The sequence below is a fragment of the Carlito syrichta genome, unplaced genomic scaffold, assembly GCF_000164805.1.
Source record: "Carlito syrichta isolate Samal-C Ts95f unplaced genomic scaffold, Tarsius_syrichta-2.0.1 Scaffold308976, whole genome shotgun sequence".
In the NCBI taxonomy this organism is placed as follows: Eukaryota; Metazoa; Chordata; class Mammalia; order Primates; family Tarsiidae; genus Carlito; species Carlito syrichta.
Window position 1 is genome coordinate 262,364 of NW_007253072.1, and position 22,115 is coordinate 284,478.

Genomic DNA, 22,115 nt, shown 5'->3' on the forward strand with positions numbered 1-22,115 from the left:
GAGCGGGGGGCGCTTCACCCGTCGTTTCCCTGTCGCCCGCTTCCTCGCCGGCCTCTGCCCCGGTTGGTCGGTCAGCAACAGGAAGGTGTGTGTGTCGAGGCCGGGCTCGCTCTGTCGCCCGGGCTGGAGGGCCGAGGCATCGCCGCGGCTCACTGCAGCCTTGTCCCTGGGCTCAGGCGAAGGGCCGGCCTCGGCCTCCTGACGGCTGGGTCTGCAGGCGCGTGCCACCACGCCCGGCTGGCTCTTTTGAATGTTTGTGGAGTTGGGGGCGGGGGCTCGCCGTGTTGCCCAGACTGGTCTCGAACTCCTGGATTCAAGCGGTCCTCCCGCCTCAGCCTCCCAGAGTGGTGGGAGCCCAGGCGTGAGCCACCCCGCCAGGCCTCTTGCTTTAAACTCCTAACTTAAAGCTTCATCGGTTCGTCTTTGGAAAGACCCTCTTCTTGGGTCTTCGGGGACGATCACTCACCTGGAAATTTTTACGGGCTTAAAGGTTTACTTTTAATTTTATTTTGTGCCCTTTTGATTTATTTGGTTATTATGATTGTCTTAATTGCTTTTAGGAATTCGGTGAAGATGGCAACTTTTACTCCCAGGGAGAGGAAGCAGCATTCTTTGAACTGTGACAGGTGAGTCTCGGGGTATGGATAGACACTCTTAAGAAAAGTCCACCTTCTTGTCTCGTTCTCGCCTTCATTTTCTGAAGTTTCCATTCATCCTTGTGGCTATAGTAATATTGTGTATTCTAATTCTAGTATGGAAATACAGTAAGTTTTCATAATGAATTATTTTGTCCTTTTGGAGGGAATCAAAGAGTTGTTTTCTATGGCTACTAAGTATATCAAATATTTTATTACCTTGTTCCTTTCTACTTGCTTCTGTGATATTTTACGTAGTATTTTGCATACAGTAGATGCTTGTCTGTAAGCAATCCTAGAAAGAATATGTAGTCAGAGATATAAATTACTTTTCACAGGAAAGACCACCGGGGGTCAGTTTATTACAGAGAATTAATCATTATAGGAGACTTTTTGCAGCCAGTGGAACAATATGGGCTATAATTTGTATATGACCAAGACGTAGAATTAAAACCTACATGCATATACTGTATATCATTTAAAAACACACATACATATACATAAATCAAAGCTTTGTTGTATACAGTGGTTTCATGAACATTATTGGAATCCTACTTTGGAAAGATATTTGAATATTTTGTTTGATAAAGACAACTTTAGAATCCTGTTTTTAAACTAATATATAACTGTATGTATGTATGGTGGGGAAGAATGTGTTGTTTTCAATATGATCTATAGGTGGAGTTTATTACTTAGCAGTAGATTTATGTACATTTTAAAGCAAAATAACTTACCCATGGACTTTATTTTTGCAGCCTATTGTCAGATATTCCGTCAAAGAAGTTAATTGTGCGCCTTACCGAAAATCTGTTTCCATCACCTAGTAAAAAGAACATTTGTCCAAACAGTGATAAAAATGAAGAAAAGGTACATTGTTTGCAACAAGGCCATTTCGTTCTAAGTCCCCTCACAACTAAAAATAATAGATTACCACCTGCAAATCAAGGTTCACTATTTGAATCTGTTGTGTCCACTGTATCTTTTTACAACAAAAATAAGTGGTACCTCAATCCACTGGAGAGAAAGCTGATAAAAGAGAGTAGATCCACTTGTTTAAAAGCTAGTAATGAAGATAACTCCCTTCCCACTGTGACAGAAAAAATGCAGGGAAAACCAGTCTGTTCCAAGAAGAGGAACAAAAAACCTCAGAAGAGCTTAACTGCTAAGTATCAACCAAGTTATAAGCACATCAAGCCTGTATCAAGGAATTCTAAAAATACCAAGCAAAATCGAGTGACCTATAAGCCAATTGTGGAAAAAGAGAGTAATTGTTGCTCAACTAGAAATAATCCAAGTGCTCCTCGGGTTCTAAGCCAAAAAATAAAACCACAAGTTACGCTTCAGGGTGGAGCAGCATTTTTTGTTAGTAGAAAAAAATCTCTTAGAAAACGTTCTCTGGAAAATGAACTGTCACTGGAACTCACCCAAAAGAATAAACGATACATGGATGAGGATTCTGATGTAGAGACTGTCAGTGAAGTAAAAACTTTTGAGGCAAAGCGAGTGCCAAAGTGCTTGTTACTAGAAGAAAATTTGAACATTGAACTACTGAGTGCAAGAAGTAAAAATGAAGAGAAATTAGTAAAGGTAATGAAAGCTAAATAAGTCACTTTTAAAATGGTTATATAACAAAACTTTAATATAAGGAAATCATATAAATAACATAGTTAAACAAAATTTGATTTTTTTTTTCAGTCCAGAGGGACTGCTTTTATAAAGCCAAACAGCATAGCATTTAGTTACTGTAAAGAACTTAGAGACAGGGTGGAAAGATGAAACTTTTCTCCCTTTTTTTGACTTAAGGAAGCCTACTAACATTTTGTTGGGATTAAGGTACACGTTTCGTTAAATTTCCTCATAAGTCAACTAAGGTCTGTCCAGAAAAGTTTAATAACCTTTATTTGGTAGTCAATGTTTTCAGAAAGTAGAAATAACAAAATTCAGGGAGTATGTTTCTGGAGTATAAGCATATCACTGTTTTAGCTAAAGTAGTAGGTAATTGTAGAAGTTTTAGAGTCTACAGAAAGTATCAGAAAATATCTTCTGTAATCCCTTTACCTGGAGATGATCGCTGTAGGTGTATACTTGAGTTTTTGTTTATTTTATATATTGTGTTTTCATAGTTGCCATTCTCTGCTTTTCCATTTGGTATAGCTGATACCACACAGCTATCCTAGACTAGTGCTGTCTGATAAAAGTATAATATGAGCCACATGCAATTTAAACTAACCACATTTAAAAATTTTTTTTTAAAAACCCAGTATATTTTCAGTGTTACCATTTCTACCATTTCAATGTAGTCAGTATAGAAAGTTATTAATATTTTATACTTTTTTGTACAAATTCCATGTTTATTTTACACTTAGCATTTCTCAGTTTGGACTAACCACATTTCAATTCTCAATAGCTAGGTATGGCTGGTGGCTGCCATATTATACTACGCTGGTCTAGAACTTCTGTTGTTGACCTCCCGCCCATACTCACAATCAGAGAAAAGCCGGTCTTGGGGGCAGAAAGCAGCAGGCCTTAAGAAAGACTGTCTCCCAGATCAGCTTCCATGTCTGGTGGCTTTTTTATACTCATCACAACCCCTACAGCTGGAGAAACGATAGGCTCACATGCCGGGCACGCTTCAAGGCTCATACAGCCACCACTTCAAACTCTCTGTAGTCATTTCCTTCCTACCTCCACCTCATTATTGTCTTCCTCACTGACTTCTGTCAAATTCAACCCCAGTTCGTTCCTCTTATAATCACTTCAACTTAGAAACTCAACGGCAAGTGTTGTGAACTGGTGACCAGTGGATCAAATCTAGCCCAAGGATGTTTTGCTTGGCCTACATAATTTAAAAATTTGAGCCAGCGTGCTTGAAAAATGCTAGAAAATATTTCTGGTGTCTCATGAAATATTGAAAGGTGTGGCAGAGCTAAGCCTTCGTTTCTGCATGGCAGTAACCCCTCAGAGCTGAGTATCAGGCTGAGAATCATATCACTGGACAGGGATGGGCTCTTCATTTCTCTACACTGAGTCAGTGTTTGTTATATGTATTTAGATAGGTCAGTTTTGAAAACTGTTTTACTTACTTGCTGTCCTTGTAGGAATTTAAGTTGTTTTTTGCTTTTGAGTTGGAGTCTCACTCTGTCGCCCAGACTGGAGTGCAGTGGCCGCTCCGGCCACCGCAGCCTCAACCTGCTGGGCTCCAGCGATCCTTCCGCCTCAGCCTTCCGAGTAGCTGGAACTACAGGCATGCGCTATCACACCCAGCTGATTTTTAATTTATTGTGAAGATGAGGTCTCGCCAAATTGCCCAGGCGGGTCTCGAACCCACGGGCTCAGACAATCCGCTCACCTCAGCCTCCCAAAGGTGCGGGATTACAGGCTGAACCACCGAGCCTGGCTAGGGCTTTTATTAATCTTAAATTTGTAGAACTGGACCTTGCTCTTAGGATTTTGCTAAATATCCTTTACTAGGATTCATCTCTGCTATCCAAGGGTGAATCTGATTTTTGTGAGGCTATCCTTTCCCTAACTCACTGTGGAGCTCTGAGAAATGGCAAACTGATGGGTGGCTGCTAGGGTCATGCCATTTTTACTGGATTCATTGTTTTGTTTTGAGTTGGAGTCTCACTCTGTCGCCCAGGCTGGAGTGCCGTGGCACACTCACAGCCACCCTATTGTTGCCCTGCTGAGCTCCAGTGATCCTTCCGACTCAGCCTTCCCAGTAGCCAGAACTACAGGCATGCACTACCATGCCCAGCTAATTTTTGATTTATTGTAGAGACGAGGTCTTGCCAGGTTGCCTGGGCTGGTCTCCAACCTATGGACTCAGGCAATCCTCTGACCTTGGCCTCCCAAAATGCTGGGATTATAGGCTGAGCCACCAAGCCCGGCCTGTTGTTCTTTTTATTATGGAAATGTGGCCTGTAATCTTCAGTCTGTGATCTGTATCAGAAAGTACAGTACATTTTTGACAAGATGACAAATTGCAATATGTATACTCTAGCTTTTAAAAGGTGATGTACATTTAATGAATATAGAGGAAATTTCCTAAAAGTGGTTTGAAAAATTAGGATTTAAAATCATATAAAATGTAATTCATAATAAACTAAATGTTTTATGTTAGAAACAGATCTACTGGGATTCATTTACTAAGAGCATGATTAAGAATAATAGATTTATTTTTTTTTTTACCTGTTATTGTCAGCATTCACCAGGTGGCATAGTTTCTTCAAGAGAATGTGAAGTTGATAAAAACAAGCATTTTCCTTCAGGGGATTCTCTTGGTAAGAACAAGACAAGTAAGTAAGAGAAAGCTCACATGAATTCAGCTACTTGTAATGCTTCATTATATGTATTACATATAATAATGCGCAATAATTTTTCTTTTTTTTCCAGTGGTGCGCCTGTGGTTAGTATCTGTGTTTGCCTATCACATTGTTTTCTGTTGTAAAGAAATGCAATACATTTTGAAAAGCAGGAGACGAGATCTTAGATTAAAACTTTAGACAAAATATTGACACTTAATTGGCCTATGACTGTTCAAGTTACTTTAGCTCTCTAGAGTTGAGTGTTCTCATTATAAAATCTTGCCTGCCTTTATTTTTTAATCTCTAAGGGGTTAATCTTAATTTTTAAATTTCTAATATTTCTTAAATCCTATCGCTAACTTACGGTGTCATTGCTCAATTAAACAGTATTTGCTAAACTATGAATCTATGAAAAGATTAGTTAGCATTTTACTTACCAACCAGATTCTTGGTAACTTTGCCTTATTGATTATATCTGTAAGTTTGGAAATAAGTGAGAATTCTGAGACTAGACATGCTGACTGTCATGACAATCTGTAGCTCATAGGAAAGAAACAAAAAATAAAAATAAAAGCGTAACCCAGAACAGTAGCCCTTAGAGGATCTAATGATATATAGGATAATTATTCATTATGCTTAAATCTGAGATGTGATGCAATAACTAGTAGCTACTGAGTGCAGAATATATACTAGGCAGCACTAAATATTTAGTATTTTATTATGTTTTTGTAAGTTTAGACAAAAATAGTGAATAAAAGTAATATAAATGGGCTGCGTGCAGTGGCTCATGCCTGTAATCTCAGTACTTTGAGAGGCCAAGGCAGGAGGATTACTTGAGCCCTGGAGTTCAAGACCAGCCTGGGCAACATAGTGAGACCTCATCTCTACCAAAAAAAATCGTGAAACCAACTGGTTGTGGTGGCACATGCCTGTGGTTCCAGCCATTTGGGAGGCTGAGTGGAAAGACTACCTGAGCCCAGAAGGTCAAGGCTGTGGTGAGCCATGATCGTGCCACTGCACTCCATCCTAGGCAAAAGAGTGAGACCTCAACTCAAAATAATAATAATGATCATAATAATAATAATACAAATAGTACAAGGATATGGCAAAAGACATAAAAGTAGTATAACAGTGACCAAGGTTTATTACTTAATAGTTACCGTTTATCATTTAATTCTCAACTACCCTAGGAAATAGGTTCGCTCTTGCCCATTTATAGATGAGGAAATGAACTTAGGTTAAGTCATTTGCCCACAGCAGATCAGACTTTTACATGCCTTGGTCTTGCTTTTAAAGGATGAGCTCTAATTATTTTTCAAAACAAAGTTAAAGTTTGCTTTTTACACTAAATAGCCTATTTTCTGGAAGCAACTACTATTTTAACTTTGGTCTTTTTTTTCCCCTCTTTTTTTGAGTTGGAGTCTCGCTTTGTTGTCCAGGTTGTAGTGCACGGCACACTCAACGGCCACCGCAGCTTCGAACTGCTAGAGCAATCCTTCTACCTCAGCCTTCCAAGTAGCTGAAACTACAGGCACGTGCCACCACGTCCAGCTAATTTTTTGATTTATTGTAGAGATGAGGTCTTGCCAAGTTGCCCAGGCTGGTCTCAAACCCTGAGGCTCAGGCAATCCTCTTGCCTCCACCTCCCAAAGTTCTGGGATTAAAGATGTGAGCCACCATGCTTGGCAACTGAGGTCTTTTTAAAAAATAGACTTTTTTTTTTTTGAGTTGAAGTCTCACTCTGTCGCCCAGACTGGAGTGCAGTGGCCGCTCCTGGCCACCTCAGCCTTTCGAGTAGCCGGAATTACAGGAGCACGCTACCACGCCCGGCTGATTTTTTGATTTATTGTAGAGATGAGGTCCCGCCAAGTTGCCCATGCGGGTCTCGAACCCACGGGCTCAGGCAATCCACTCACCTCAGCCTCCCAAAGGGGCGGGATTACAGGCTGAGCCACTGAGCCCAGCTTCACATTACATTTAATTGTCAAGTCTCTTTAGTCTTCTCTGGTCTGTGACATTTCCCATCTTTTCCTTGTTTCTTTGGTTTTCATGACTGTGATATTCTTGAGCAGTACTTGCCAGATACCCTGTGGAATGTTCCTGTATCTGGGTTTGTCCTATGTTTTTCTTGTTATACTGGGAGTTAAGGAATTTTGGAAAGAATACCACAGAAATGAAGTGCCCTTCTCATCACACCTTATCAAGGAAGTACATAATAATCATATGACATCACTGGTGATGTTAACTTTCATTACTAGGTGAAGGTCATGTTTATCAGGTTTCTCCACTGTAAAATTACTATTTTTTCCTTATCTATATTCTTTGGAAGCTAGTCACTAAACCTAGCCTACCATCCTAGGAGGTTATAGGGATTCAGCTTCTGGAGGGGGAAATATCTATGTATATTATTTGAACTTTTTTATATTATTATTTGTTCATTTAATTAATTTATTTAGAGTCTCACTCTGTCACCCAGACTGGAGTGCAGTGGCATTATCACAGCTCACTGCAGCCTTGACTTTCTGCACTTAGGCAATCCTTTCACCTCAGCTTCCTGAGTAACTGGAACTACAGGCTTGTACCGCCATGCTTGGCTAATTTTTTGGAGAGATGAGGTCTCATTATGTTGCCCAGGCTGGTCTCGAATTCGTGGGCTCAAGCAGTCCTCCTGCCTCAGCCTTCCAAAGTGGTGGGATTACAGGCATGATCCATTGTGCCCAGCCTTGAAATTCTGCTGTGAGGAAGATTTGTCTATTACTCTCTTTATTTATTCAATCATTTAAATAAATACGTAGACTTGATATTTATCTGTATAGACTCATGAATATTTAATTTGCATTTTGGGTTATAATCCAGTACATTTTTTTTTTTTTTTTTTTTGAGTTGGAGTCTCACTCTGTCACCCAGACTGGAGTGCAGTGGCTGCTCCCGGCCACCGCAGCCTTAACCTGTTGGGCTCCGGCGATCCTTCTGCCTCAGCCTTCCGAGTAGTTGGAACTACAGGTGCTACCACACCCAGCTCATTCTGATTTATTGTAGAGATGAAGTCTTGCCAAGTTGCCCAGGCGGGTCTCAACCCCGCGGGCTCAGGCAATCCATTCACCTCAGCCTCCCAAAGGCGCGGGATTACAGGCTGAGCCACCGAGCCCAGCTCAATACATTATTTTATTACTCAAATTGTTACAGCTTTGGCCATTGGGTGGTCTTTTCAGGTTGGTTCTCTTTGGCATGGTTCACCTTTGTTTTGTGAGCACTTCTTTACTTTCCAGCACTGGAGGTACCGCAGGCTCATCTTGTATTTATTCTGTCCTTGCACTAGAATCAGCCATTTTCCCAAGGAACCTTGGCTACCTTTATTGGAGAATGATATTCAGAAATGATCTGGACTCTGGGAGTGCTCATTGCTAATGGAATGTTGATGCTTCTAAGCCCTCTCTGCAGACAAAGCTAGAAAATATATGTATGTAGCCGGGCACCTGGTGGCTCACACCTGTAATCCCAGTACTTAGTGAGGTGGAGGCAAGAGGATTGCCTGAGGCCAACCTGGGCAGTATGGCGAGACCTCATTTCTACAATAACTAAATAAGAAGAATCATCTAAGCATGATGGCATGTGCCTGTAGTTCCAGCTACTTGGAAGGATGAGGTGGGAGGATCCCCTGAGCCCAGCAGCTTAAGGCTACAATGGCCGTGAGCGTGCCACTGCACTACGGCCTGGGTGACAAAGTAAGACCCCGACTCAAAAATAGATCGATAGATAGATATATGTATGTATGCACACATGTCTAATCCTGTATCCCTCCATCTGTACATATACTAAATAAACATGAGTTAATATTGATGTCCTTGACTCTAATCCAATATTACTGGGTTTATTATATCCATTTTTACTTATCTGTAATTTTCCTCTCAGACAATGAGATACTTAGATCCCATTGTTCCCTGCTTACCTACTAATTTGTCCAGTCCCAGGATATATGTGAAACAGTTTCAAATATGTTCATTCATACCCCTGTGAGAAATAAATCCACCTCTTAAGAGTAGTGTTTAAGCCGGGCTCGGTGGTAATCCCGCGCCTTTGGGAGGCTGAGGTGAGTGGATTGCCTGAACCCGCGGGTTCGAGACCCGCCTGGGCAGCGAGACCTCATCTCTACAATAAATCAAAAAATCAGCCGGGTGTGGGAGTGCATGCCTGTAATTTCGGCTACTTGGAAGGCTGAGGCGGAAGGATTGCCGGAGCCCAGCAGGTCAAGGCTGCGGTGGCCGGGAGCAGCCACTGCACTCCAGTCTGGGCGACTGAGTGAGACTCCAACTCAAAAAAAAAAAGAAAAAAAGAGTAGTGTTTAAGTATAGTCTTTGGTCTTTAACCTTACAATATCTAGTCAAAACACCATTTGCTAAAGCAGTTTAGGTCAGTTTCTCTTTTATCCCCCCTTTTTCCTTCAGTGTAGTTATGCCATATGGTTCTTTTGTTTTGTATTTTTGAGTCAGAGTCTTACTCTCACTGTCTCATTCCCAGGCTGCAGTGCAGTGGCATGCTCATGGCCACCGCAGCCTCCACCTGCTGGACTCAGCCTATCCTTTTACCTCAGCCTTCCAAGTAGTTGGAACTACAGGCATGCATCACCATACCTGTTCAGTTTTTCTTGATTTACTGTAGAAATGAGATCTTGTCGAGTTGTCCAGGCTGGTCTCGAACTGTAGCATGAGCTACCATGCCCAGCCTATACAGTTCTAATATAGTTAGATTCATTTGTCATAGTCTGCATTCCATCTTAGGATTCCTCTCTCCATATATTTTTTTCTTTTTCTTTTTTTCTTCTCTCTCTCCTGGCATACACTGAAGTTCCCTCTCAGTGAGTGAATTGTATATCTTTTTGATACACAGTTCTATGGGTTTTGTCAAATGCATAGAGTCATGTATTGGCAGTTCTAGTACCATACAGAATAGTTCCTTTACCCTAAAATTTCCCCATGTTTTCTCTTTGTAGTCAACTACTCTTCCCTTCCATAAACCTCCTGGCAACCATTCATCTGTCCCAATAGTTTTACCTTTTCCGATAAAAGCATTACACAGTTGAAATCGCACAATATACCGGGCTCGGTGGCTCAGCCTGTAATCCCAGCACTTTGAAAAGCTGAGGTGAGTGGATTGCCTGAGTCCGCGAGTTCAAGACCCACCTGGGCAACTTGGCGAGACCTCATCGCTACAATAAATCAAAAATTAGCCGGGCGTGGTAGCGTGCGCCTATACTTCCAGCTACTTGGAAGGCTGAGGCGGAAGGATCGCCAGAGCCCAGCAGGTCGAGGCTGCGATGGCCGGGAGCGGCCACTGCACTCCAGTCTAGGCGACAGAGTGAGACTCCAACTCAAAAAAAAAAAAAAAGAAAACGAAATCGCACAATACGTAGCCTTTTGGGTTTGGTTTCTTTCACTTAGTAATACGTTTAAGATTTATCCATGTTGTTGCATGTATCCGTAGTAATTTCCATTTATCACTGAACTATGGATATACCATAAGAATTTTTTAATATTCTATGTATAAGTTCTTGATTAGATTTGATTTTTTGTATTATGGATTTTTGGAGGTCTTTTTGGTTTTTTTTTTTTACGCCGAGCCAAAGTTTCAAATTTGACAAAGTGCAAATCAATTTTTAAAAAATGTATTGTGCTTTTGGTGTTGTATGTAAAAACTTACTACCAAATAATTTATAGTGATTTTTCTCTAACTTTTTTCTAGAAGTTTTATGTTTTATTTAGATCTGTGATTCATTTTGAGTTAGCTTTTGCATAAGGTATGTATATGTATAATTTTTTGCATATGAACATTTAATTGTCCCAGCACTATTGTTGAAGACTATTCTTTCTCCATGGAATTGCCTTTGCTTCTTTGTCAAAAATCAGTTGACTGAGTCAGTTTCTGGGCTATTTTGTTTAATTAATCTATTTGTTCTTTTGCCTGTATCATACTGTCTTAATTTCTATTAGATCTTGAAGTTGAGTGATGAAGTGAGTATTTTCGTCTTACTAACCTTTAAAATTTTATGGTTTAAAGGTTTGATTTTATCTGGTAATGCAAATTATTGCCATTTCCTCCCCTACCAGTTTCTCCTGAGTCCACTGTCTATCCCATCTTCAGTGTGTCTTCAGTCGGTTCAAAAAGGTAAGAATTGTTCTTAAGTCCAAGGCTTATTAATTATATAGGTCCTCTGGGTCTCTTTTTTTTTCTTCTGCTACTGTTCAATTTGGGTATTGTTTTGTTCTTCCTCACTAAGGGTAACAATAATAGAAACTTCTCAGGAGCTTAAAAGTTGAGAAATGAGAAGGATCTTATGAGCTAGAGTAATCATTGCTAACATTATTACATAGCACCTGGCCCAAAATAAGTAGTTTATATCTTAAGTCACTTAATTGTCACAACAACCTAGCAGTTAGATGCTTCTTTTTCATTTTCTGCCTAGGAAATTTTGTAATTTAACCACAGTTGCACAGCTAGGGTAAGGACTAGGTTCTGTGTCTGAACCAAAAGCCCATTGGGCCATATTACATTTCCTGGATGATAATATATTAACACTAGATAAAATTTAATAAGACATTTACAACCTCGCAACGTAGGTACCATTATTACTCCATTATACAGATGAGAAAACTGGCCAGAGGAGTACGTAACTTTCAGCAGCTTAGTGTTGTCATAAATTATAACTGAGGCCAACAGTATCCCATTCAAAGCTGGACTGTGAGGAGGCGAAGTATGGATGGGTAGAAAGCTTGACAGGTGGCAGAGCTCTGAAAAAGTAGCCTCTTGTCAGCATCGTCTTCCTAAGCAGCTCTGATTCTTTGCTCCCCATTTGATGATAAATAACTTAGATATTAGGCAAGGAGCTTCCCAGCAAAATTCCTCTATTCTTAGAGCACCTCACCTTAAATTATCTCCATGATTAGATTAAGTGGGTAACTTTTCCTCAAAGGCCATGTTTGTAATTTTTCTCACCTTTCCCTTTTTTTTACCTGTGTTGTCTTTCATAACTCATCATTGAAGACAGAAGCTGTCTTAGTTCATTTTCTGTTGCTATCACAGAACACCACAGGCTAGGTAACTCATAACAGATACATTTGTTTGACTTGCGTTCTGGAGGCTGAGAAGTCCAAGATCAAGCAGCCACGTCTGTCAAGGGCCTTCTTGCTGCATCTTCCCATGGAGGAAGGCAGAAGAGTAAGAGGGTGCATACGAGAGCGCAAGAGAGCTTTGCTTGTGTCTCACGTCCTTTAATCAACATTAATGCATTCATGAGGGTGCAGCCCTCATGAACTAAACGCTAAACACCTCCCATTAGGCCCACCTGCTAACACTGTTTCCTTGGGGATTAGGTTTCTGCACATGAGCTTTTGGGGACATACTATACCATAGCAGAAGCCAACCACAATTGGCTGATAAAAGTATATACTAATTTAATATGTAGCATAAAGAGATATTGGGATACTTTGAATTATATGAAATTGCTCTTCTGTAGAATCTAAAGTGTCAAATGCCTGCAATTTCTTGTGGTTTAATCTGCCAGTTCTATTTCAGGTAGCTTACAGATTCTCTAAGTGTGTGGTCTCACTTTCGGCTTTTTGTTTTAAAAATTCATTTGACAGACGAGTATCTACTGTGTGCTGTTGAACTATACAGATTTCTAGAGATGTGAAGATAAATAACACAGGGTCCTGCTATCAAGGTGGTTATGGTTAGAGGAGGACCTGGCACTTAAATAAGCATAGCAAAGTGTTACAGTTGCTAAGATGGAAGTGAAGAGACTGCTGTCACGCATGCAAGGTCAGGGAGAGCTGAGTTATTTAGCAAAGGCTGCGTAAGGCGGAAAGTGTCAGTACCCAAGCCAGTTTCAGGATGTCATATCCAGCGGGACTGTTGGTTTTTGTTTTTGAGTTGAGGGGTCTCAATCTGTTGAACAGACTAGAGTACAATGGCACGATCCTAGCTCACCACAGCCTCAACCTCCTGGCCTCAGATGATCCTTCTGCTTTAGCCTTGCGAGTAACTAATTTTTGTAGACACAAGGTCTCATTATGTTGCCCGGGCTGGTCTCAAAACTCCTGGGCTCCAGCAGTCGCCCACCTTGACCTTGAAGTGCTGGGATTACAGACGTGAGCTATCTAGCCCAGCCTCCAGTGTTTTTTTTGAAAGAAATAGTATATTTCTCACATAGCAAGTGTATACAGTCAAACTTTGGCCTTAGTTGTATATGTGTCTTTGTACTAGTTGAGATGGGAAAAGTATTTCTTACCATGGGTTTGTCAAGTCAGTTTGAAAGCCACTGTTTTAGACAAATGATATTAAGACAGGTTGACTTAAAGTATTGGATAGGTTTATTTTTTCAACTTTCTTTTTACTTGTTCAGGTCCCTCAGGTATTTCTTTATACCTACATAGGTAAATACTATCCTAAGATTTGATGAGGCAAAAATACCTTTTTTGTTTGTTTGTTTTTTGAGTCAGAGTCTCACTCTGTTGCCCAGGCTGGAGGGCAGCAGCACGCTCCCGGGCACCGCTGCCTCCCAAAGTGCTGGGGTTATAGGCGTTAGCCACCACGCCCAGCCCCCCAAAAATACCTTTTTTTAAGAGTGAAGTCAGCTTCCAAAATGATTCCATCTATGTGCATCTGATATATACTACAGAGGAAACTCCCTTGGACTTGGAGTCAGAAGAGTAGGATTTGAGTCTTAACACTGCCATTCACTAGTTACCTTATCTTGAGTAGATTACTGACCCTCTCTGAGTGGGCCCAGGTTTCTCATTGTCCCTAACGCTGTTATTTCATCAAGTTAGTGTTGGATAGAAGGTACTAAAAATTGCAAGATGCTCTGTGAATGTTACATACATGTGTCTGTTTTCTTTTCCTTGTAATTCTTCAAGCAGTAAAATTATATATAATATTTACCAAATTTTTTTCAAGATCTCTAGTTGAAGAACAGTCTTCTGTGGAATCCCTCATATGTACTAACTTCTTGAAACCAGGCAACATCCAGAAGAGTACTAATATCAGAGATACAAGTAAAGAAACAAAAGACCAGTTCATCATTGTAAGTAAATTCAAAACAAAGCTTCTCCTTTACAGAAAAAGTTTGCCAATCACTGTATTAGACAGTTCAGAACTTGGTATTTTCAGTGGCATTAGGCAATGTTTTATGCGATAGAATGGCAGTTGTGGGTTGGATATTCCTGATGTTCATATATTCATAAGTTTATCTATGCTTTTCCTGAACTTTTTTTTTATTTTTATTTTTTTTGAGTTGGAGTCTTACTTTGTCGCCCAGACTGGAGTGCAGTGGCCACTCCTGTCCACCGCAGCCTCGACCTGCTGGGCTCCAGCGATCCTTCCGCCTCAGCCTTCTAAGTAGCTGGAACTACAGGCGCGTGCTACCATGCCCAGCTAATTTTTTGATTTATTGTAGAGATGAGGGCTCACCAAGTTGCCCAGGCGGGTCTTGAACCCGCGGGCTCAGGCAATCCACTCACCTCAGCCTCCCAAGGCGTGGAATTATAGGCTGAGCTACTGAGCCCGGCTTTCTTGGACTTTTATTATATTTTTTTTATTAAGTCTTGAGACAAATAATTCTTTATTTTTTTTTTTGAGTCAGGGTATCACTTTTTCACCCAGGCTGAAGAGCAGTGGCATGATCATGGCTCATTACAACCTCAACCTTCTGGGTTCAGGTGATCCTTCCACCTCAGCCTCCTGAGTAGCTGGGACTACAGGCAGGTGCCACCATGCCTGGCTATTTATTTTATTCTTGTAGAGACAAGGTCTCTTGAACTTTCAGGGTCAAGCAAGCCTCCTGCCTCTACCTCCCAAAATGTTAGAATTATAGACATGAGCCACCATGCCTGGCCAATATCATCTGGTCAAATAATATTCTTTAAGAATAAAGAATTTAATATTCTTAGCTGCTTAAGGAAAAAGTTATAATTAATATAGAAGTACTGGGATTTTTTTCCCTCCTCTTTGAAATAAGGCTTTTTCAGGTCTTTGATCTGAGAGCTTCTTAAAGATGTCCCATTGCTCACCTTATGTATAACCTTTATGATATAATTTTGCTCTTTCTGAGAACTATAGGTCTAATCAAGAATCTTGGTTTTGTTTTTTACAAGGTCCATGCAAAGAAACAATTCCTTTACTTTCATCAATTTATTGTGTTTTTAGGTCTCTTTTTCTATTATTTTTTTTGTGGGGAAGGGAAGGAGAGTATAGTAGCCAGACTTTTTACTTACTTTTTTACTTGTGTCAGCATAAAAGAAAAGTAAGAAATTTAAATGACTGTTTACATGAACTTAATTTAGATCTATTTGTGATTTATTTTGATGGGCTATCATTGTAGGATGCTGGTCAGAAACATTTTGGGGCTACTATGTGTAAGTCTTGTGGCATGATATATACTGCTTCCAGCCCTGAAGATGAAATGCAGCATGTTCAGCATCACCAAAGGTTTCTAGAAGGAATCAAGTATACGGTGAGTCAAAAGGTAGTCTTCCAATGTATTCTAAAAGTAAAACTGCTTTAAAAGAGCCATTTCTTTTAAATATTGAAAGATCTATATATTCATAAATATTTCATCATCTGCAGTTTTTGTCCTTAAATTTTGAGGCTGACACTATTTTTTTTTTTGAGTTGGAGTCTCACTCTGTTGCTCCGCTCCCGGCCACCGCAGCCTCGACCTGCTGGGCTCCGGCGATCCTTCCGCCTCAGCCTTCCGAGTAGCCAGAATTACAGGCATGCACTACCACACCCGGCTGATTTTTTGATTTATTGTAGAGATGAGGTCTCGCTGCCCAGGCGGGTCTCGAACCCGCAGGCTCAGGCAATCCACTCACCTCAGCCTCCCAAAGGCACGGGATTACAGACTGAGCCACCGAGCCCGGCAAGCTAAAGGTTGACTTTTAATGATGTTTCTAACTTACTATCCTAGTAAGAGAAGCATCATGTCAACACCCTGCATTCTTAGTAGAGCTGAATAGTTGAGAGACAAAACTCAAAAACTTGAAGAGATCCCCCTTTCCTGCTCTAGTCTCCTCTTTATACATAGTCTAAGAAAAACTTCTTCAGGTTCTTTCTGAGAAGATAGTCCCACCCCTTTATCAGACACCTTTCAAGTTCAGACACATTGTATCACTGGCCTTATCTTTATGACTGTACCTGCTACTCGGATACATTTTCCCTCTATTTTTATTGCCATAGTTAATGCCTTCCCAATATTTTTGGCCTAGTTTATTAAAACAGCTTTTTTACTGGACTCCCATAGTGCTATCAGAATAACACCTTATGATATGTCAGGTATAATTCTATTTACTTTTAGGAAGAAAAAATTCCCACCAGCAGTTAGATGTTCCTTAATCTAGCCTCAAATCTTTCCTATATATGTGCGTGTAAGATATATGCAAGAGAGAGAGTATGTATTTGGGTATTTCTGCCCTCCCTGACCTGTTCTCAAGTAGTCCTCTTGCCTTGGCCTCCCAAAGTGTTAGGTTTACAGGTGTGAGCCACTGCACCCAGCTGGCATTAACCATTTCATCTGGGCAACTGAGAGCCTGACTCAAAAAAATGTTGTTTTGTTTTGTTTTTTTGAGTCAGAGTGTCACTCTGTTGCCCAGGCTGGAGTGCAGTGTCATGCTCATAGTCACCACAGCCTTGACCTGCCTGTCTCACGTGATCCTTCCGCCTCAGCCTTCCAAGTTGCTGGAACTATAGGTGCATGCTACCACACCCAGTTGATTTTTTTGCTTTACTGTAGAGACAAGTTCTCACCGAGTTGCCCAATCTGGTCACGATCCCCTGAGCTCAGGCAGTCCTCTTGTCTCAGCCTCCCAAAGTGCTGGGATTACAGGCTTGAGCCACCACACCCAGCCCATTGCTCAATTTTTAACCTTTTTATGGTATATATGAGGAGTGTCCCCAAAAAAACCTGGAATTATATTTTGGAGGGTGGACCCCTTGGAGCACAGGCTTCCCCAACTGAGTAAGTGTACTAGGAAACCACCGGCATCAGTGTGCCAGCTAGCGTTGTTGTGAGAGGCTGCATTTGGCTTTAATGAATATATACATATTTGAGATTCTTTCAGTGTATTTACCCGTTTCATGATAGGTGACTTGCCAGCTTACCTGCCCACACCATTCTCAGTTTTCAGTTTTTGAGGAAAAGGGCATGACCCCCATGCCCCCACTTCCCTGTTCACCTGATCTAGTTCCAAGCAACTTTTTTTGCTTCCCTGGATGAAAAAAGTCCTCAAAGGGAAAACGCTTTGCCAGTGTAGAACAGGTGAAACGAAAAAATGGCAGAAGCACTAAAAGGCATCAAAATTGATGAATTCAGAAACTGTTCTGAGTACGGAAAAAGCGTCTCAATAGGCGTATTGCATCAAATGGAGAGTACTTTGAAGCTAACTGAATAACATGTAAGCTAGGTCGGGTGCGGTGGCTCACGTCTAAAATCCCAGTACTTTGAGAGGTAAGGCAAGAGGATTGTCTCAGTCCAGGGGTTCGAGACCAGCCTAGGCAACTTGGCCAGACCTCGTCTCTACAATGAATCAAAAAATTAGCTGGGCATGGTAGCCTGCACCTGTAATTCTAGCTACTTGCAAGACTGAAGCGGAAGGATGACTTGAGCCCAGTGGGTTGAAGCTGTGGTAACTGTGAGCAAGCCACTGCACTCCAGCCTGGGTGACTGAGACTTTGAATTAAAAAGAAAAAAACAGAATAAGTACACAACTTTGTATAAATAAATTCCATTTTGGTGCAGTTCCCCCGCTTATTGCAAAATAGAAAATTAAAATTTGTGTTTAATTTGTGATTAATTTGAAATTAATCTGTAATTAATTTCTTAAGTCAGGAATATCATCTCAATTTTGAAATTAGTAAAAAGTTTTTCTTATATTTTCAAAAATATTTTTATAGCTCTTTGCGACATATAGGCATTTGCCACCACGCCTGGCTAATTTTTTTGATTTATTGTGGACACGAGATCTCGCCATGTTGCCCAGGCTGGTCTCGAACCCATGGACTCAGGCAATCCTCTCGCCTTGGCCTTCCAAACTGCTGGGATTACAGGTGTGAGTCATCACGCCCAGCTATTTTTAGATCTTTAATTCATTGGGAAAATGTTAATATATGGTATTAGAGATGAATCTTGACTTTATATTTTTTCTAAAGGATTGCCTAGTGTGCCAGCATTACTGTTTTACTAATTTAACTTCCACACTGATTAGCAATGCCACCTATAATGTTTATTAAATTCCCGTAAATGAACACTTCTGCACCATCAATCTGTTTGTTCCTGTGCCAGTACGATACTCTTAAATGTAGCTTCATACTCTGGATATCTAGTCAGGTAAGCCCCCTTTCATCATTTACTTTTAACAAGTATTGACATTTTCTACAAATAAACTGTAAAATGTGCCTGTCATTAAGTTCCCCACAAATAAAAAAGCTATTGGAATTTTTATTGAAATTATAGTCAAACTGATGCCATTTTCCTAGAGGAGGGAATAATCTATTTTTCACAGTGAGGTTTTTGGTTTAGGAATTTAGTATACCTCACTATTGATTCATGTTTTTTATATCCTTTAGGAAAGTTTTATAGTGTTCTTCATGTGGATCTTATTAAATTTATTTCAAGTATTCTCGTCTCATTTCTTCCAGTCATTCAGTCAGTCATACCAGACTTTTTGCCATTCTCTGCACCTTTGCTTATTCAGTCAGTTCGTTTAGGCAGGAATGACCACTTTCCCCATTGAAATCTTACCAAGGTGTTTTTTTGTTTGTTTTTTTGTGGGGGAGTGGTTGGAGTCTCACTCCATCGCCCAGGCCAGAGTGCAGTGGCATGCTCACGACCACCACAACCTCGACCTGCTGGGCTTAGGCAATCTTTCCTCCTCAACCTTCCAAGTAGCTGGAACTACAGATGCACACCACCATGCCCGGCTAATTTTTGTGATTTATTGTAGAGATGTGGTCTCACCAAGTTGCCCAGGTTGGTCTCGAACCTCCGGGCTCAGGCAGTCCTCTTGCTCGGCCTCCCAAAATGCTGGGATTACAGGCTGAACCACTATGCCCGGCAACCAGGGATTTTAAAAACCTTTTTCAAATGCTATATCACTTCTACATCAGACACTGGATTCACATTCCAAAGCACTGTGCTGGAGATTGAGATTCAAGTGGTAGTAAGAGCCGGGCACTGTAGCTCACATCTGTAATCCCAGCACTTTGTGAAGCAGAGGTGAGAAGATTGCCTGAGCCCAGGACTTAAAGACCAGCCCGGGCAGTTTGGCAAGGTCTTGTCTCTACAATAAATTAAAAAATTAGCCAGGCATGATGGTGCATGCCAGTAGTTCCAGCTACTTGGAAGACTGAGGCGGAAGGATCACCTGAGTTCAGCAGGTCGAGGCTGCAGTGGCCGTGAGCATGCCATTGCACTCCAGCCTGGGTGACAGTGAAACTTCCGACTCAAACAATACATAAATGAAGAAATAAATAGTGAGTGGAAGGAAGGGAGGAAAGAAAAAGAGGTAGTAAGACTGTGAGCCCATTTGTAGTTTGGTCAAGCACAGGAGATAGAACCCTAAAGATTCCCTTGGAATTCGACTTATCCTACTCAGCACTCCATGATAATAATCTGGTATTTCTTTGTCTGTGTTCCTACGGAAGGCTCTTACTTGACTTTGTTATGTAGTAGGTCATATACGTGTTTCCAGACAGGGTGTCAGCCCACTGAGGACTGCCACCTTGTTTTAGGCATCTTTTATTTCCCTTCCCACATTACTTGAATTACTTTGGTTTTATCCTTTTATATATATATATATATATATATATATATATATATATATATACACACACACACACAATTCGTTGTTTAGCCTTTTTTCTTCTCCTGACCAAATTATTTAATGTTGTTTTTTTTCTCTTTGCAAATTAAACTATACCTCTCTCCCCTTTTTTTCCTTTGGCAGGGATGGAAGAAAGAACGTGTCGTAGCAGAGTTTTGGGATGGCAAAATTGTGTTGGTTCTGCCACATGATCCAAGTTATGCTATCAGAAAGGTGTGGAACATTATCTTTTTAATCCATGTTCTCTTCCCCATCCCCAAGACATCATCCTATTTTTGAAGTGCAAACCATCTTTGCTGACAGATGATCCCCTTGGGTCCATGCCTAAGGATAACTTTCATAGCAGTTTATACAATACTAAATTTGGAATGACAAGACAAAGGAGTAAAAAAAGCAGCTAAGGTGCCATAGCTTATCTTTTATCTTCATTTTTCCCTTGTGAAAGACAAACTATCCAGTGTTAAGAAATTAATGGCCCCCAGGGTCTATTCCGTATGCTGTTATTGCCTGTGGTTCTTGGGTTTGATGTTTAGCCACCATGGACAGTGAGCAAAGCTCAAACAAATCTGTTTTGGCACTTTCTACTCCTTAAATCTCTCGGGTGTCTGAATTTCCTTCTATCGAAAGTGATCTTTAAAATACCTTCTTAAAACCCTGTTTCCAAAGTGGCAGGTACGTACATCAATAATGAGTAACGTGGAGAGGGTGGTGTAAATATAGTAAATAGAAATAAAGGAGGCCAAAATGATAGTAATTATATGTTTTGTGTATGTAAATATATGTGGTTTTTATTGTATTTTTAAAAATAAATCCCCCCCTTTGGGTTCTGAACGTCATTAGGTAGAAGATGTCCAAGAACTTGTTGATAACGAATTGGGCTTCCAGCAAGTGGTTCCCAGGTGTCCAAGCAAAACCAAAACTTTTCTTTTTGTATCTGATGAAAAGAAGGTAGTTGGGTGTTTAATTGCAGAGCCCATCAAACAGGTATGTCTTTTAAATTATTGTCATAATTTGAGAGCAAAATAAAGAGAAGGTGGGAGAAGTCTCTGTAAACATTGAAGCTTGCTACCGTTAATGACTTTTATCTTTACAAAAATACTGTTGACTATATGAATACTTGAATCCATTTCCATACTTCAACTATAAAGTATAGTGATTTTAAATAAGCAAATATATAGACCCAAGTTATTAAACATATGGCTTAGAGAAGGTTAATATATTTGGCAAAATAGTCATTATTTATTGTTTTATTTGAATCCAATTTAGGTACTAATGAACAGTGTTCCAGATCTAGAGGACTTAAATAGTCTCTGCTTTTGTTATTAGAGAAGTTGGAAAGAATGGCAGCTGGTTTGTATTATTGACAATAAAAGTGATCAGTTTGGCCTTTTTCTTATTTTTTCCCTCAGCTTTATTAAGGTATAACTGACAGTAAAAATTGTATGCTTGTGGTTTACAATGTGATGTTTTGGCATACACGTTGTGCAATGACTAAATCAAGCTAACATATAATCATTACGTCACATACTTATATTTTGTGATGATGACATTTAAGATCTACTCTCTTAGCAGTTTCCAGATATACATTTGCTGTAGTCACCATGCTGTACAATAGATCTCCAGAACTTATTAATCCTAACAGAAACTTTGTACCCTTTTACCAACATTTCACCATGGTCCTTCCATCTCCCACCCTCGGGTTCCTGGCAACCACCGTCTGTCTCTGCTTCTCAGAGTTCATCTTTTTTAGATCCCACGTAATACTGCAGTGAACATGGGAGTACAGGTGTCTCTTCTTCATGCTGATTTCAGTTCCTTTGGATAAATACCCAGAGGTGGGATTGCTGAGTCATATGGTAGTTCTGTTTTTATCCATCATTCTAACAAGCATGAGGTGGTATCTCATTTGCATTTTCCTGATGATTAGTGATGATGAGCATTTTTTTCATATGCCTGTTTCTCATTTCTGTGTCTTCTTTTGAGGAATATCTACTCAAGTTCTTTGCCCTTTTTAAAATTAGGTTGTTAACTGGGCTCGGTGGCTCAGCCTGTAATCGCCTTGGGAGGCTGAGGTGAGTGGGTTGCCTGAGCTCGCGGGTTTGAGACCCGCCTGGGTAACTTGGTGAGACCTCATCTCTACAGTAAATCAAAAAATTAGCCGGGCGTGGTAGCGTGCGCCTGTAATTCTGGCTACTTGGAAGGCTGAGGTGGAAGGATCGCCGGAGCCCAGCAAGTCGAGGCTGCAGTGACTGGGAGCGGCCACTGTACTCCAGTCTGGGCGACAGAGTGAGACTCCAACT

General features: G+C 40.6%; 1 protein-coding gene across 1 annotated transcript in view; it reads left to right on the plus strand.

Annotated features, from left to right (window-relative positions):
• The window catches only part of ESCO2 (establishment of sister chromatid cohesion N-acetyltransferase 2), a 32,014-nt gene that overhangs the window by 3,940 nt on the left and 5,959 nt on the right, over positions 1-22,115 (plus strand). Inside the window, exons 2-9 of the mRNA XM_008066501.1 lie at positions 561-626; positions 1,391-2,222; positions 4,840-4,933; positions 11,047-11,104; positions 13,895-14,021; positions 15,318-15,449; positions 19,939-20,028; positions 20,656-20,799. Coding sequence (XP_008064692.1) covers positions 574-626; positions 1,391-2,222; positions 4,840-4,933; positions 11,047-11,104; positions 13,895-14,021; positions 15,318-15,449; positions 19,939-20,028; positions 20,656-20,799 — 1,530 coding nt within the window. The 5' untranslated portion in view covers positions 561-573. The remainder of the gene's footprint in view (positions 1-560; positions 627-1,390; positions 2,223-4,839; positions 4,934-11,046; positions 11,105-13,894; positions 14,022-15,317; positions 15,450-19,938; positions 20,029-20,655; positions 20,800-22,115) is intronic.